Source organism: Phyllobates terribilis, unplaced genomic scaffold, assembly GCF_046119375.1.
Source record: "Phyllobates terribilis strain yellow unplaced genomic scaffold, ASM4611937v1 Scaffold_7__3_contigs__length_470593459, whole genome shotgun sequence".
In the NCBI taxonomy this organism is placed as follows: Eukaryota; Metazoa; Chordata; class Amphibia; order Anura; family Dendrobatidae; genus Phyllobates; species Phyllobates terribilis.
This window is the reverse complement of record NW_027362767.1, coordinates 255,706,947-255,725,197: the sequence shown is the minus strand read 5'-3', so window position 1 is coordinate 255,725,197 and position 18,251 is coordinate 255,706,947. Positions and strand designations below refer to the sequence as shown.

The 18,251-nt window shown below is 50.1% G+C and overlaps 1 protein-coding gene across 1 annotated transcript; it reads left to right on the top strand.

Annotated features, from left to right (window-relative positions):
• The first annotated feature begins 5,474 nt into the window (after positions 1 to 5,474).
• ATP6AP1 (ATPase H+ transporting accessory protein 1) lies at positions 5,475 to 17,606 on the top strand. Its single transcript, XM_073640353.1, has 10 exons — positions 5,475 to 5,650; positions 8,050 to 8,176; positions 8,318 to 8,392; positions 11,033 to 11,226; positions 13,008 to 13,048; positions 13,201 to 13,286; positions 14,849 to 15,090; positions 15,348 to 15,383; positions 15,560 to 15,803; positions 16,597 to 17,606. Exons 1-10 carry the CDS (start codon positions 5,541 to 5,543, stop codon positions 16,804 to 16,806), a joined length of 1,365 nt encoding a protein of 454 aa, XP_073496454.1. The 5' UTR covers positions 5,475 to 5,540; the 3' UTR covers positions 16,807 to 17,606.
• The last annotated feature ends 645 nt before the right edge of the window (positions 17,607 to 18,251 follow it).

Here is an 18,251-nt window from a genome sequence, read left to right as displayed (position 1 = left end):
ATGATGGCTGAGGTCACTGCGCAGTGCGACCCCAGTCACCTGCATGACGCTGCTATGTAGCAGTGATGGCCGAGGTCACTGCGCAGTGCGACCCCAGTCACCTGCATGACGCTGCAGTGACGAGTGTAATGGCCGAGGTCACCGTGCAGTGCAACCCAAGTCACCTATATGACACTGCAGTGACGAGTGTGATGGCTGAGTTCACCGTGCAGTGCGACCCCAGTCACCTGCATGACGCTGCTATGTAGCAGTGATGGCCAAGGTCACCGTGCAGTGCGACCCCAGTCACCTACCGCTGCAGTGACGAGTATGATGGCTGAGGTCACCGCGCAGTGCCGAGTATGATAGCCGAGGTCACCTACATGACGCTGCTATGTAGCAGTGATGGGTATCATGGCTGAGGTAACCGTGCAGTGCGACCCCAGTCACCTACATGACGCTGCTATGTAGCAGTGATGGGTATGATGGCTGAGGTCACCGTGCAGTGCGGCCCCAGTCACCTACATGATGCTGCTATGTAGCAGTGATGGGTATGATGGCTGAGGTCACCGTGCAGTGCGACCCCAGTCACCTACATGACGTTGCTATGTAGCAGTGATGGGTATGATGGCTGAGGTCACCGTGCAGTGCGACCCCAGTCACCTACATGACGCTGCTATGTAGCAGTAATGGGTATGATGGCTGAGGTCACCGAGCAGTGCGACCACAGTCACCTACTGCTGCAGTGCTGAGTATGATGGCTGAGGTCACCGCACAGTGCGAATCCAGTCACCTACCGCTGCAGTGTCGAGTATGATGGCCGAGGTCACCGCGCAGTGCGACCCCAGTCACCTGCATGACGTTGCTATGTAGCAGTGATGGGTATGATGGCTGAGGTCACCGTGCAGTGCGACCTCAGTCACCTACATGACGCTGCTATGTAGCAGTAATGGGTATGATGGCTGAGGTCACCGAGCAGTGCGACCACAGTCACCTACTGCAGCAGTGATGGGTATGATGGCTGTGGTCAATGCGCAGTGTGACCCCAGTCACCTACCGCTGCAGTGCCGAGTATGATGGCTGAGGTCACTGCGCAGTGCGACCCCAGTCACCTGCATGACGCTGCTATGTAGCAGTGATGGCCGAGGTCACTGCGCAGTGCGACCCCAGTCACCTGCATGACGCTGCAGTGACGAGTGTAATGGCCGAGGTCACCATGCAGTGCGACCCAAGTCACCTATATGACACTGCAGTGATGAGTGTGATGGCTGAGTTCACCGTGCAGTGCGACCCCAGTCACCTGCATGACGCTGCTATGTAGCAGTGATGGCCGAGGTCACCGTGCAGTGCGACCCCAGTCACCTACCGCTGCAGTGACGAGTATGATGGCTGAGGTCACCGCGCAGTGCCGAGTATGATAGCCGAGGTCACCTACATGACGCTGCTATGTAGCAGTGATGGGTATCATGGCTGAGGTAACCGTGCAGTGCGACCCCAGTCACCTACATGACGCTGCTATGTAGCAGTGATGGGTATCATGGCTGAGGTAACCGTGCAGTGCGACCCCAGTCACCTACATGACGTTGCTATGTAGCAGTGATGGGTATGATGGCTGAGGTCACCGTGCAGTGCGACCCCAGTCACCTACCGCTGCAGTGACGAGTATGATGGCCGAGGTCACGCGCAGTGAGACCCCAATCACCTACATGACGCTGCTATGTAGCAGTGATGGGTATGATGGCCGAGGTCACCGCGCAGTGCGACCCCAGTCAACTACATGACGCTGCAGTGACAAGTGTGATGGCCGAGGTCACCGCGCAGTGCGACCCCAGTCACCTACATGACGTTGCATTGACGAGTGTGATGGCTGAGGTCACCGTGCAGTGTGACCCCAGTCACCTACATGACGCTGCAGTGACAGGGGTCATGGCCAAGGTCACTGTGCAGTGCGACCCCAGTCACCTACATGACGCTGCAGTGACGAGTGTGATGGCCGAGGTCACCGCGCAGTGCGACCCCAGTCACCTAAATGACGCTATGTAGCAGTGATGCGTATGATGGCCGAGGTTACCGTGCAGTGCGACCCCAGTCACCTACTGCTGCTGTGCCGAGTATGATGGCCGAGGTCACCGCGCAGTGCGACCCCAGTCACCTAAATGACGTTGCTATGTAGCAGTGATGGGTATGATGGCTGAGGTCACCGTGCAGTGCGACCCCAGTCACCTACCGTTGCAGTGACGAGTATGATGGCCGAGGTTACGCGCAGTGAGACCCCAATCACCTACATGACGCTGCAGTGACGAGTATGATGGCCGAGGTCACCGCGCCGTGCGACCCCAGTCATCTAAATGGCGCTATGTAGCAGTGATGGGTATGATGGCTGAGGTTACCGTGCAGTGCGACCCCAGTCACCTAAATGACGCTGCTATGTAGCAGTGATGGGTATGATGGCCGAGGTCACCGCGCAGTGCGACCCCAGTCAACTACATGACGCTGCAGTGACAAGTGTGATGGCCGAGGTCACCGCGCAGTGCGACCCCAGTCACCTACATGACGTTGCAGTGACGAGTGTGATGGCTGAGGTCACCGTGCAGTGCGACCCCAGTCACCTACATGACGCTGCAGTGACAGGGGTCATGGCCAAGGTCACCGTGCAGTGCGACCCCAGTCACCTACATGACACTGCAGTGACGAGTGTGATGGCCGAGGTCACCGCGCAGTGCGACCCCAGTCACCTAAATGACGCTATGTAGCAGTGATGCGTATGATGGCCGAGGTTACCGTGCAGTGCGACCCCAGTCACCTACTGCTGCTGTGCCGAGTATGATGGCCGAGGTCGCCGCGCAGTGCGACCCCAGTCACCTAAATGACGTTGCTATGTAGCAGTGATGGGTATGATGGCTGAGGTCACCGTGCAGTGCGACCCCAGTCACCTACCGTTGCAGTGATGAGTATGATGGCCGAGGTTACGCGCAGTGAGACCCCAATCACCTACATGACGCTGCAGTGACGAGTATGATGGCCGAGGTCACCGCGCCGTGCGACCCCAGTCACCTAAATGACGCTATGTAGCAGTGATGGGTATGATGGCTGAGGTTACCGTGCAGTGCGACCCCAGTCACCTACATGACGTTGCTATGTAGCAGTGATGGGTATGATGGCTGAGGTCACCGTGCAGTGCGACCCCAGTCACCTACCGTTGCAGTGACGAGTATGATGGCCGAGGTTACACGCAGTGAGACCCCAATCACCTACATGACGCTGCAGTGACGAGTGTGATGGCCGAGGTCACCGCGCCATGCGACCCCAGTCACCTAAATGACGCTATGTAGCAATGATGGGTATGATGGCTGAGGTTACCGTGCAGTGCGACCCCAGTCACCTACTGCTGCTGTGCCGAGTATGATGGCCGAGATCGCCGCGCAGTGCGACCCCAGTCACCTAAATGACGCTATGTAGCAGTGATGGGTATGATGGCTGAGGTTACCGTGCAGTGCGACCCCAGTCACCTACTGCTGCTGTGCCGAGTATGATGGCCGAGATCGCTGCGCAGTGCGACCCCAGTCACCTAAATGACGCTATGTAGCAGTGATGGGTATGATGGCTGAGGTCACCGTGCAGTGCGACCCCAGTCACCTACATGACGCTGCAGTGACGAGTGTGATGGCCGAGGTCACCGCGCAGTGCGACCCCAGTCACCTACATGACGCTGCAGTGACGAGTGTGATGGCCGAGGTCACCGCGCAGTGCGACCCCAGTCACCTACATGACGCTGCAGTGACGAGTGTGATGGCCGAGGTCACCGCGCAGTGCGACCCCAGTCACCTACATGACGCTGCAGTGACGAGTGTGATGGCCGAGGTCACCGCGCAGTGCGACCCCAGTCACCTACATGACGCTGCAGTGATGAGTATGATGGCCGAGGTTACGCGCAGTGAGACCCCAATCACCTACATGACGCTGCAGTGACGAGTATGATGGCCGAGGTCACCGCGCCGTGCGACCCCAGTCACCTAAATGACGCTATGTAGCAGTGATGGGTATGATGGCTGAGGTTACCGTGCAGTGCGACCCCAGTCACCTACATGACGTTGCTATGTAGCAGTGATGGGTATGATGGCTGAGGTCACCGTGCAGTGCGACCCCAGTCACCTACCGTTGCAGTGACGAGTATGATGGCCGAGGTTACACGCAGTGAGACCCCAATCACCTACATGACGCTGCAGTGACGAGTGTGATGGCCGAGGTCACCGCGCCATGCGACCCCAGTCACCTAAATGACGCTATGTAGCAATGATGGGTATGATGGCTGAGGTTACCGTGCAGTGCGACCCCAGTCACCTACTGCTGCTGTGCCGAGTATGATGGCCGAGATCGCCGCGCAGTGCGACCCCAGTCACCTAAATGACGCTATGTAGCAGTGATGGGTATGATGGCTGAGGTTACCGTGCAGTGCGACCCCAGTCACCTACTGCTGCTGTGCCGAGTATGATGGCCGAGATCGCTGCGCAGTGCGACCCCAGTCACCTAAATGACGCTATGTAGCAGTGATGGGTATGATGGCTGAGGTCACCGTGCAGTGCGACCCCAGTCACCTACATGACGCTGCAGTGACGAGTGTGATGGCCGAGGTCACCGCGCAGTGCGACCCCAGTCACCTACATGACGCTGCAGTGACGAGTGTGATGGCCGAGGTCACCGCGCAGTGCGACCCCAGTCACCTACATGACGCTGCAGTGACGAGTGTGATGGCCGAGGTCACCGCGCAGTGCGACCCCAGTCACCTACATGACGCTGCAGTGACGAGTGTGATGGCCGAGGTCACCGCGCAGTGCGACCCCAGTCACCTACATGACTCTGCAGTGACGGGGGTCATGGCCAGGGTCGCTGTATAGCCTATGGGACGTACAGATGGAGCTGATCCTTCTCCTGAGTCCGCTTTTTCCAGAAAGAATTTCACCACAGAACAGTTTCCATGCTGCCTTGGTCATTATAAAGGCGCTTTGGTGCAGAGCAGACGGCAGTGTTCCCGGACTGTGCGGATATCCCGCCTCTTGCGTTTGTGGATTGCGCGGCGACATGCGCTCACAGTGATTGCTGGAGCTCCCCCTGGCGGTGGCACAGCATCACATGTACCTGCAGCCTGAGAACTGCAGCGGGGAGGCAGCACATGTAGCAAGGCCTTGTGTCACACAGGCTGCACATCCTGCAGGGTACAGGGAGGGGGCAGAGGGAACCCTTGTACGCCGTGTGCCAGGAGCAGTGCAGCACTGAGACCTCCTTTTCCTGTGCAGATTTGGGTCACACACACAATGACTGTTCCAGCTGCACCTGCATTTTTATGGCTGCAGTACACATCACTGCGCATGCTCCGGTTTTAATATCTAGCCTCTACGGCGCATGCATCGGGTTAGGTTCCTATGCTCCAATCAGCATTCAGTACGTTTGTCCCGCCTCCTGGCCGCTCCCTGATTGACACTGACGGCGTCCAATGATCTTAGCCCTTGTCACCTGACCGGTGTTAATCATGTGATGGTCTTCCCTGTGTGAGCAGCAGGAAGATGGCGGATGGGATGTGCTTCGTGCCTCTCTGCTTCCTCCTGGTGTTGGGGGTGCCATGGCGAGCCGCCACCTCCCAGCAGGTGCCAGTGCTCCTGTGGTCCAGCGAGAGGTGAGCGCGGCTCTTCTTTCCTCTGACATTGAGACTCTTCTGTTCTTATTGCGGGATCGCTTGGCGATATGTCGTGTGATGACGTCATTGTGTCATGACTGTAACGTTCGGGAACGGCAGTATTGTGTCAGCGGTGCAAATGGAGCTATGTCATGACATCATTACACTCAGAATATAGGGGTGTGACGTCATCCCGGGGCATCACACTCAGTATATAGGGGTGTGACGTCATCACGGGGCGTCACTCTCAGCGTATAGGGGTGTGACGTCATCCCGGGGCATCACACTCAGTATATAGGGGTGTGACGTCATCCCGGGGCATCACACTCAGTATATAGGGGTGTGACGTCATCCCGGGGCATCACACTCAGTATATAGTGGTGTGACGTCATCCCGGGGCATCACACTCAGTATATAGGGGTGTGACGTCATCCCGGGGCATCACACTCAGTATATAGGGGTGTGACGTCATCCCGGGGCATCACACTCAGTATATAGGGGTGTGACGTCATCCCGGGGCATCACACTCAGTATATAGGGGTGTGACGTCATCACGGGGCGTCACTCTCAGCGTATAGGGGTGTGACGTCATCCCGGGGCATCACGCTCAGCGTATAGGGGTGTGACGTCATCCCGGGGCATCACGCTCAGTGTATAGGGGTGTGACGTCATCCCGGGGCATCACACTCAGTATATAGTGGTGTGACGTCATCCCGGGGCATCACACTCAGTATATAGGGGTGTGACGTCATCCCGGGGCATCACACTCAGTATATAGGGGTGTGACGTCATCCCGGGGCATCACACTCAGTATATAGGGGTGTGACGTCATCCCGGGGCATCACACTCAGTATATAGGGGTGTGACGTCATCCCGGGGCATCACACTCAGTATATAGGGGTGTGACGTCATCCCGGGGCGTCACTCTCAGCGTATAGGGGTGTGACGTCATCCCGGGGCATCACGCTCAGTGTATAGGGGTGTGACGTCATCCCGGGGCATCACGCTCAGTGTATAGGGGTGTGACGTCATCCCGGGGCATCACGCTCAGTGTATAGGGGTGTGACGTCATCCCGGGGCATCACGCTCAGTATATAGGGGTGTGACGTCATCATGGGGCGTCACTCTCAGCTTATAGGGGTGTGACGTCATCACGGGGCGTCACTCTCAGCGTATAGGGGTGTGACGTCATCACGGGGCGTCACTCTCAGCGTATAGGGGTGTGACGTCATCACGGGGCGTCACTCTCAGCGTATAGGGGTGTGACGTCATCACGGGGCGTCACTCTCAGCGTATAGGGGTGTGACGTCATCACGGGGCGTCACTCTCAGCGTATAGGGGTGTGACGTCATCCCGGGGCGTCACACTCAGTGTATAGGGGTGTGACGTCAGTATATAGGGGTGTGACGTCATCACGGGGCGTCACACTCAGTGTATAGGGGTGTGACGTCAGTATATAGGGGTGTGACGTCATCCCGGGGCGTCACACTCAGTATATAGGGGTGTGACGTCATCACGGGGCGTCACTCTCAGCGTATAGAGGTGTGACGTCATCACGGGGCGTCACTCTCAGCGTATAGGGGTGTGACGTCATCACGGGGCCTCCCGCTCAGCGTATAGGGGTGTGACGTCATCACGGGGCCTCCCGCTCAGCTTATAGGGGTGTGACGTCATCACGGGGCGTCCCGCTCAGCTTATAGGGGTGTGACGTCATCACGGGGCGTCCCGCTCGGCGTATAGGGGTGTGACGTCATCACGGGGCGTCCCGCTCAGCGTATAGGGGTGTGACGTCATCACGGGGCGTCCCGCTCAGCGTATAGGGGTGTGATTCCATCACAGTATGTAGTAGTTGGTGTATAGGGAGGGGTGTGACGTCACGGCGGTGCACTGAGTGTTGGGTGCTATGATTGTATAGCTTTGTATGTATATTTCTTTCTCTCTATAAACCACATTTCCTAATGGTGCGCACACGTTGTCACACACGGCCCCTCCATGTTCTTCCACCGAGGCCACATTTCGGCTGCGCCTCGTCCAGCGGTGCCAACTTCTCATTTCCACTTCTTCAAAATAGTTCCTGGAAATGTGCCGAGGACGTGATGCCTGTGTATGGATCCTACTGTGCTGTCTGGCTCTTCATATACTGCCCCCTGAGCATGCTGGGAGTTGTAGTTTTGCAATAACTGTAGAGTGCAGTAGTTTGTAATCTATAATTTCCTGGACTTAGCACGTCCTGCCATCGCCGCTGCTTATGAATGAGCCATTGTGGCTGACTGCACACCGGCCAAGGCGCTCGCCTGAAACCAGATCATGTGTTTTTCCAGGGCTGGAGATGATGAGCTCTGCCTGTGACCTCATCTAGATCTGTATACACCAGACATTGATACATTGTGTCCCCGCAGCTCCCTGTGGTCGGCGCAGCCCAGCTCGCATGGCGGCCATGTGACCACTGATCTCCAGCTGGGGCAGTACCTGGACTCGGCCCTAAGCAGTGGCCCCAGGAACTTCCTGCTTTTCCTCCAGGAGAAGGTATTGTATGCAGCATTATTAACCCTCTCCTACCCCGCACATCCCCCAGCTGCTGCCGATGAGTGGGTGCAGTGTAGAAGGGCAGCATTGCAGCCTGTGTGGCTCCCGGCAATCACTAACACGTTTCTGTTATTCCCCCAGCTCAGTGTTGAGGACTTCACTGCCTTCGGAGGAGTCTATGGGAACAAACAAGACAGCGCGTTCCCGAACCTGGAGGTAAGAGAGAACAATGTCCCTCTGCTGCAGCGGGAATAATGAAAAAGGCACTTAACCCCTTAACGACCCGTAGTGAGATCGTGACCCGAGTCCATGCCATACACGGCGGGTGCTGGCTGCGTTATATATAATGCTAAAATTGCCCTTTTTTTGGTTGCTTCATCTCCCCTCTGAAAGTATTACAATGAAAAGGTCTTAAGTAACCCAAAATCGTCCCAATAAAAACACCAGCTCACCATGCAAAAAAAAATCCCTCGCACAGCGCCATCGCCAGAAGAATAACAACATTTCTGGTGTCATCCACACAAACAAAATTTTTTTTTTAATATATAATTTTTAGTGTAAACAACGTGTAATAAAGCAATAGTGTACAGCTCGGTATCCAGTACAGAATGGGGAATAATGTATTGTTAGCGTGTCATAACTTACATAATAAGAATAAAGCTCATATACAGAACAATGCCGTATTATAAAACCTACAAGGTGGGGGAGAAACTCCGAAACCTTTATATACCTGCAGCTTTTTGTATTTCCGATACATATATGCAATAATACGGCGTTGACCTAGGTCATCGTACTATACCATCAGATCGCAGTAAAGGACATACAACATTATTCATTTCCTCCAGGGAACACCTTTATAATAAATTGCTTCCACTTCTGCAAAAGTGAACCTGCCTGCGGTTCTTTGCTTTTTCAGCACCCCCCTTTTCTCTCTCCATAGTGTTTCAGAAGTGTTACAAGAGACAGTAAGTGTTCACTCATATCTGCGTATAAAATCGGAGAGTGCAATGTGAGAAAGAAATTGCGTTTCACTCCCACCAATGTTATTCAATGAGGAGTGTTCATCTACGAGTCTTTCCTCACCTAGAGTTGGGGTGAGGCAGCACGGTGGCTCAGTGGTCAGCACTGCAGCCTTGCAGCGCTAGGGTCTTGGGTTCAAATCCCACCAAGGACAACATCTGCAAGAAGTTTGTATGTTCTCTCCATGTTTGCGTGGGTTTCCTCCTTGTTCTCCGGTTTCCTCCCACACTCCAATGCTGATAGGGAATGTAGTTTGTGAGCCAAGTGCCCATATAGTCTGTAAAGTGCTGTGGAATATGTTGGCACTATATAAAAATAAAAGATTATTATTAAAATCACAACATGCTGCGTATGGCCGCATAAAACGGCGGAGACTCACCAATGCCAGTCAGTGAATGGGTGCGAGAGAAAATATTGCACTGAACACGGAGCATGCGTGTGCAGTCCAATTTTTACACACACATCTGATAGGAAACCCAACATTTCATCAGCCAAGTACAGTAAATTCACAGTGTGAGCCGTCAGAATAAATAGAAAGATAATAGTGCAGTGCATATGTAGTTTACTGTATATGTATTTAGTAAAGAAAAAAATAACGTTGGATCCACCTTATTTTTAATGCCCAGCTGAGGGAAAGCAGACAGCAGGGGCTGGTGTTAGTAGTCTGGGAGGGGGAAAATATCCATGAAGCTTTCCAGCCTATTAATATCAGCTCACAGCTGTCTGCATAGCCTTTACTGGTAATTAAAAATAGGGGGCACCCAACATCATTTTATTTTATTTTTTTTTTTGGGTCCCGCCTTTTTAATAACCAGTAAAAGCTATGCAGACAGCTGTGAGCTGATATTAATAGGCTGAGAAGCTTCATGGATATTGGCCCCTTGCCAGAATAATAACACCAGCCCCCAGCTGTCGGCTTTCCCTCAACTGGGTATTAAAAATAAGGGGGACCACATGCCATTTTTTTCTTTCATTTATTAGCTAAATACATGTACAGAAAACTACACATGCAAAGCACTGATATATATATATATATATATATATATATATATATATATATATATATATATATATAATCTCTTACTGACCATATTTCTTACTATCTATCTTTCTATATTAGTATATAAGATTATTTTATTAGTTAGAAAACTAGATTGAAATGACAGAATTACTGTATATGAAAGCTGATGTTAAAATCGCATTGCATATGGATGCTAGGTGAGAAAAAAAAACGCCTGACATTCTCTAACTTTTCTGGCTTAGAATCTCAGCTACTTTATATACGCAGATGTGAGCGAACCCTAATAGTCAAATGCCAAAGGGAATCTAAAATATCCCGTAATATTGTTCAAAAAGATCTATTGGGGCAAGACCACATCCCATGTTTTAAATCTGACCCCGAAAGATTGCATTAAGGACAGTTTTTTTTATTTTTTATAACCATTAAAATAGGGGGGGACTATGGAATTATGATCACTGGGGGGTGGGGAGGGGTCTGTCCGCTGGTATACCCAAAAGTCCTTGCCAGGGGCCTCAAACTCCTCAATGTGGCCACAATCACCACTGACCTAGTGCAGGCATCTGTTCCAACTCCAGTAAACGGAGTCTCACCGTTCTAGATGACTGGATTATCAGGTGCCAGACTAATAGACTTTTAATGCATTTATAAATGCTTATAGACCCTGTGACTTTTTTGTGGAGGGAGGGAAGGCTCCTGTTGCTGCAGACTCTGCTGTGGTTTTGCAAGTGTCGCTTCCATGGTGTACATGTCAGGTGCTCTCTGGACACACGTGACAGTAGGGTTATATTCTCACATAAGACTTATTTGCTATGCAGAACATTATGGAGTCCTCACCATCCTCTTTGGTGCTGCCTGCTGTGGACTGGTACGCTGCCAACATCCTGCCAACCTACTTAAAGGAGAAGCTGGGTGTGAGCCCCCTACACGTGGACCAGTCGACACTCTTGGAACTGAGGCTAAACGAGACAATCCCATCCCTGCTCATTGTGAGGCTGCCCTACACCAACAGGTGAATGTCCTTTTTCCTGTAATGTATGTGTGTGTGTATGTATATGTGTGTATATATATATATATATATAATATATACACACAGACCAAAAGTTTGGACACACCTTCTCATTTATAGATTTTTCTGTATTTTCATGACTTTGAAAATTGTACATTCACACTGAAGGCATCAAAACTATGAATTAACACATGTGGAATTATATACTTAACAAAAAAGTGTGAAACAACTGAAAATATGTCTTATATTCTAGGTTCTTCAAAGTAGCCACCTTTTGCTTTGATGACTGCTTTGCACACTCTTGGCATTCTCTTGATGAACTTCAAGAGGTAGTCACCGGAAATGGTTTTCACTTCACAGGTGTGCCCTGTCAGGTTTAATAAGTGGGATTTCTTGCCTTATAAATGGGGTTGGGACCATCAGTTGTGTTGTGCAGAAGTCTGGTGGATACACAGCTGATAGTCCTACTAAATAGACTGTTAGAATTTGTATTATGACAAGAAAAAAGCAGCTAAGTAAAGAAAAACGAGTGGCCATCATTACTTTAAGAAATGAAGGTCAGTCAGTCCGAAAAATTGGGCAAACTTTGAAAGTGTCCCCAAGTGCAGTTGCAAAAACCATCAAGCGCTACAAAGAAACTGGCTCACATGAGGACCGCCCCAGGAAAGGAAGACCAAGAGTCACCTCTGCTTCTGAGGATAAGTTTATCCGAGTCACCAGCCTCAGAAATCGCAGGTTAACAGCAGCTCAGATTAGAGACCAGGTCAATGCCACACAGAGTTCTAGCAGCAGACACATCTCTTCAACAACTGTTAAGAGGAGACTTTGTGCAGCAGGCCTTCATGGTAAAATAGCTGCTAGGAAACCACTGCTAAGGACAGGCAACAAGCAGAAGAGTCTTGTTTGGGCTAAAGAACACAAGGAATGGACATTAGACCAGTGGAAATCTGTGCTTTGGTCTGATGAGTCCAAATTTGAGATCTTTGGTTCCAACCACCGTGTCTTTGTGCGACGCAGAAAAGGTGAACGGATGGACTCTACATGCCTGGTTCCCACCGTGAAGCATGGAGGAGGAGGTGTGATGGTGTGGGGGTGCTTTGCTGGTGAGACTGTTGGGGATTTATTCAAAATTGAAGGCATACTGAACCAGCATGGCTACCACAGCATCTTGCATCGGCATGCTATTCTATCCGGTTTGCGTTTAGTTGGACCATCATTTATTTTTCAACAGGACAATGACCCCAAACACACCTCCAGGCTGTGTAAGGGCTATTTGACCGAGAAGGAGAGTGATGGGGTTCTACGCCAGATGACCTGGCCTCCACAGTCACCAGACCTGAACCCAATCGAGATGGTTTGGGGTGAGCTGGACCTCAGAGTGAAGGCAAAAGGGCCAACAAGTGCTAAGCATCTCTGGGAACTCCTTCAAGATTGTTGGAAGACCATTTCCGGTGACTACCTCTTGAAGCTCATCAAGAGAATGCCAAGAGTGTGCAAAGCAGTCATCAAAGCAAAAGGTGGCTACTTTGAAGAACCTAGAATATAAGACATATTTTCAGTTGTTTCACACTTTTTTGTTAAGTATATAATTCCACATGTGTTAATTCATAGTTTTGATGCCTTCAGTGTGAATGTACAATTTTCAAAGTCATGAAAATACAGAAAAATATATATATTAATATATATATATATATTTTTTTTTTTTTTTTGTTTGGAACCTCCCGTTCCCGTCCAGTTTTGGATCTTTCATTTTATGGTGATTAATCACTTTGTTTTCTTTTTAGTGCTGGGTTATTGGCAGCTAAAGATGTCCTCAGAGCAAATGGTGAGTAAGAGAAATCCTTAGTCCTCTAATCCGGCATCTGATGGTCCAAATAACGTCTGCTTCATGGTGTATCTGTCAAAGGCTGATATTAAATCTGAAGATCTGGGCTGTGGGGGAATAGAAATGATTTTTATCTTCTGTCTCTCTTCCAGATGAAGTGATAGGACAGGTGCTGAGCACCCTGAAGTCGGAGGGTGTCCCTTACACCGCCTTGCTCACTGCCCTCAGGCCATCACGGGTACGTGCAGTCAGGGGGCTGGAATGTGGAGACACGAGGGTCAGTGGCTGCTCTTTTCTGCTGGCCTAGCTATCTTTAGAAAGACCGCATGGACCAGGGCTCATCCCACTGAACACCCATACTCCTTAGCCGTGGGCAGAACACTACTAACACCACAGGGTGAGGGTAACACTATGGTAATAAATTATTGGATCACAAACAGTCAACAACATATAGTACATTTGCACAAGATGGTGCAGATGATAGTCTCACCCCTCCGCTGGCTCGCCAGGGATTAGAACCTCTGCAACTTCTGGGGCCAACTGCCCCTACCAGTAGCACCCCGCTTTTGCCAGGCACCCACAGCGAAGAGGTAGCGGCAAGTTTAGAAGCTGACAGAGCACAGCGAGGTATGTGGCCAGGTTACCTGATTGTCCCAACCTAGGTTCTCCAAACGACTTTGTGGGCTCAGTGATGGACCGTGGAGCAGATCTGTATTCCACCAGCTATAACCGTGGTTCCTGGGCTGACGTCCTGTAGAATCACACTGGTGACAGGAGCAGGGCACTTTTCTATTCCACAGCTCTCTTTTCAGGGCATTGTCCAACAGAAAGGTGTCAGGAGGTAATCCCTCATTGTTCGATCGTTCAGTTAGACTGCAGTTAGACTGCATATTTGTCCTCCAAGTTGTACAGACTAGTACACCGCAGGGGGCTGATGCAAAACGTAATCAGCAGGCATTCCACAAATTAACATACAAGGGTCAATGGACAGTGTCACATGAAACTATGGCTCATGTCCCTTGACCTACTGAACAAAGGAACATTAAGTCCGACATAATTAATAAGACACACACACACACACACACACACACACACACACACCCATATTGATATTGTGTCATCACAAGGAACACAAATTTTTCTTTTTTTTTTAACTTGACAATATTTACTGCAACTCAAGTCAGGTGCTCATTTTACCCTGTACAAGATGAGCACCTGATTTTTAAATACACGCTTATTTTGGAACAGATTCAGCACGTTTCTGCCTCCCATTGATTTCAGTAGGTAAATTCAGCAAGGATTCTGCACCATGTATTGACTTGAGGCTCTCCCATTGCTTGTAGTGTGGTTCTCAAATCTGTAAAATGGATTCTTATTGAAAGCAATGAGCAGAATTCATATTGATTTCAGGGCAGAAAATTTGACACAGTTGATGAGAAAATCGGCCACATAACTGCCCTTATACTAGTGATTTGGGGTCTGTCTGTCCAGTCCAGATTCACATTCGCTTCTATCTCACCGGCTTTGATGCAGATGAAAGTGACAACAGGTGACTGGAGGGAACAGAAAGACAAGTCCCCAAGGGAATGGGGACCACAGACCATTCTCTCCTTATCCCTCCTGACTGACTCCTCTCTCGTTTTGCTGGTGTCCTGGTCACTGCTGGTAGGATGAGGTGGCACCTGCTGCCCATTCAGGTGGCACAGATCATCCAGCTCTTCCAGGATGGCACATCCATACATGGCTGCTGTGTTGCCCAGCACACTCTCAGCTTTCATTTATTTTTTTATTTTCTTTCAGGTGAACAGGGAAATTGACTTCTCTGTTGGCAGTTTTGGGCGTCAGCTGTTGGCAACTCCAACCCCAACCCCCATTTATCCTCCTCTGTCCTATAACAACGGAACGCAGAATCGACCCTGCATCCTATTCTGGGCCTCAAACATCACAGTGACAATGGATCGGGAGCTGGACCTCACCAATGACACCTTCCAGGGAACCGAAACGATCACAGACGGCTCTTTCTGCAACAATTCAGATGCCAGGTCAGTGAGGCCAAAGTCTAGAGAAACCAAGGAAGAGGCCGATCCAGCATTAGGCCATATTCCCACATCTGTGTTTCTTGCAGCTCGATGCACGGACCGGCCGCACGTATCCTGACCCTAAGTCAGCAGCCTCATAGGCATATATTAAGCATTCGGGTCAGGAGACCCGCGGAGATCCGTGCTGTGCACTGCATACTGTGACCGTGAAACACTGATGTGTGAATATGGCCATAACATTTTTATTGTGTTTCTTCCAGGCTGGTGCTGAACTACAACAATGGGATCAGAATAATGTAAGTATTGGCATGTGTGCGGGCGCCCCTGTATGACCCCTGATTATATATTATAAATGGCGGCTGCACCAATGACATCACTGACTCCAGTTCTGATGTCACCATCTCAGCGATGTCACCATCAAGGTTTTTTATCCCTCCCCTCCCCAGCCTTATTGTGTCACCATGTTTTGCAGTTTCCTACTGGAGAGCCGCTGGTATCCGGTATCCGCACGGCTCTGGTTCACCCTGAAACGTGTGGAACTTTTTAACGGCACCCTGAATGCCACCTTCCTGGCACCTCAAGTGACCGCTCCCAGGAATTACTCCTATCACTGTGAGTACATCAGCAGCCTGCCGAAATACGGAGCTCTCCTGGTCCAGAACAGCAGCGACCAAACCCCAGGATTTAACTGGCGCCTCACCATCAATGATTTTCAGGTAGGTGGGTGCCGGCGTCACAGAAGTCTTAACATATTGAACCTCTGCCCATCTGTATAGGGATAGTTAATAGCTTGTATGTAGATTACTTTATAAATACATTACGGCACAGCTGAAATCTCTCCAAATTTCACACTTGTTCAGTTTTGGTTCAGAGCTTACTCTGGTGCTTTGCTTATTGAAAATGTCGTCTTTACAACAGACACTATACAATTGAGTGCTGCTCTGGAGAATTATAACGGCTGTGACTCAGGATCAGTAATGTATGTACACAGTGACTGCACCAGCAGAATAGTGAGTGCAGCTCTGGAGTATAAAACAGGATGTAACTCAGGATCAGTAATGTAATGTATGTACACAGTGAAGGCACCAGCAGACTAGTGAGTGCAGCTCTGGAGTATAATACAGAATACGTAATGTATGTACATAGTGACTGCACCAGCAGAATAGTGAGTGCAGCTCTGGGGTATAATACAGGATGTAACTCAGGATCAGTACAGGATAAGTAATGTAATGTATGTACACAGTGACTGCACCAGCAGAATAGTGAGTGCAGCTCTGGGCTATAATACAGGATGTAACTCAGGATCAGTACAGGATCAGTAATGTATGTACACAGTGAAGGCACCAGCAGACTAGTGAGTGCAGCTCTGGAGTATAATACAGAATGCGTAATGTATGTACACAGTGACTGCACCAGCAGAATAGTGAGTGCAGCTCTGGGGTATAATGCAGAAGGGGCTGTATCATTACTTTTTATGTCTTCCTATTTAATTCCACCCTTATCTCCTAGATCCAGGGCTTCAATGTGACTGGCTTGAGGTTTTCTTACGCCAGTGACTGTGCAGGATTCTTCTCTCCTGGCATCTGGATGGGTCTCATCACCACTCTGCTTTTTGTCTTCATCCTGACCTATGGATTGCACATGGTAATGAGTCTAAAGACCATGGATCGCTTTGACGACCCCAAGGGACCCTCCATCTCTGTGCCCCAGAACGAGTGATCTTGCGGTTGAACTCGCCCCTATTCCCCCTCACGGCAGTGTCCTCCCTCGCCCATGCCCAGATCCTATTACATTCCATACATGTATCTCCCAGACTGTCATCCTCATACACGTGCCCATGTGAGGGGCCTGGTTTACCTTTGTGTTGTCGGTGATTGCTTTGTTGCTTTCCTTTACCAATGGCTGAGGCATAATAGATCTCGTACCTCAGTGGTGGAGAAGGGGGGCACTTTTTTAATGTTTACTATCTTGATCTAGTATTAAGAGATTTAAGGGTTAATGAAACTTATAATTAAGCGTCCTCTCGTTTATAGAACTGCATATGTAAGGCTAAGGTCAGTCGAGGAAGTGGTAGCCATGCCTTTGTTTTCAGTTGCCCCTTCTGTGAGATCCTCCCATCCCCGGCCACTGCTCGAACAGAAAATTACCGAAAACGCTGATAATTAGTAACTGTCGGGTGTCTGTCACACCGACGGGCGTAAGAAGGCACAACCTGGCGCCGAAAACAGAAAGCTATCTGCAAAGTTCCGGCCCCCCTGTGTACCCAGCAGGGGGCGCGACCACGTTGTATAAATTCTCTAGGATGTGTACATAGAAGAATCGCTATTTATTTGTGGTTGGATAATGCTGGGATCTGTAGTGCATTGACGGCTGTAGTCACGTGATTCTGTGTTGGATATATGCTCATTGTGACGTGCTCTCTAAAATGAATGAGTTTTATGTACAATTTTTTTTGTTCCTCTAACTATTCACTGTATAAATTATCAGAAATGAAATAAATCTTCCTGTGGTCGTGTTTATCGCCTTGTGGCTTCTGCTTCATTTACTGTACATTGACAAACTCAGCTCTGCTACATCTGTACAAAGACCAGAGCATGCTGGGACAATACACACAGTTGGCCCCATAACAACAGAATGCAGTGGTGACTCAGTTACTCCCCTGATGGAAGAAGACGACTGGAGACTGGTAGGGGTCACCAGCAACACTACAATAGAGCATCAGGGGTCCAAAAGATGGCTCTTAAATGAATGCAGACCTCCTAAGTAACAAGACGATAGAACTTAAATTTATCCTCGCCCTAGACCAAACCCCTAAATTTAGATCTGGAATCAGCACCTTGAATTTAGACCCCTGACCTCTGAATTAATTCTGACCCCCAAACCCCTAAATTCTTCTGGACCTGTATCAGATCCCAGACCCTTTTATTGAATCTAGACCCCAAAATTGATCAGACCTCTGACCATGGAATAGTCGGGCGTGTACTGACCGCTCCTAACTTCTCTTTTCCTCCAAGCCTTCACATGGGGGTCCTGTGGGATCCCTTGACTATAGGGCCTCAACAAGTAACAATTGCAACCCCCCCCCCCCCCCTATACTCTTACCACTTCCAATTAAACTATTGCCATACCACTTAGGGTATTACGGCACATAAAAATCGATGAAG

Bases quoted from the DNA above. Each gene is read 5' to 3' on its own strand.
- ATP6AP1 (XM_073640353.1), top strand. From the start codon at position 5,541: ATGGCGGATGGGATGTGCTTCGTGCCTCTCTGCTTCCTCCTGGTGTTG. The intron at 5,651-8,049 runs GTGAGCGCGGCT...GTGTCCCCGCAG, and splicing joins CTCCTGTGGTCCAGCGAGAG to CTCCCTGTGGTCGGCGCAGC. The intron at 15,091-15,347 runs GTCAGTGAGGCC...TGTTTCTTCCAG, and splicing joins TGCAACAATTCAGATGCCAG to GCTGGTGCTGAACTACAACA.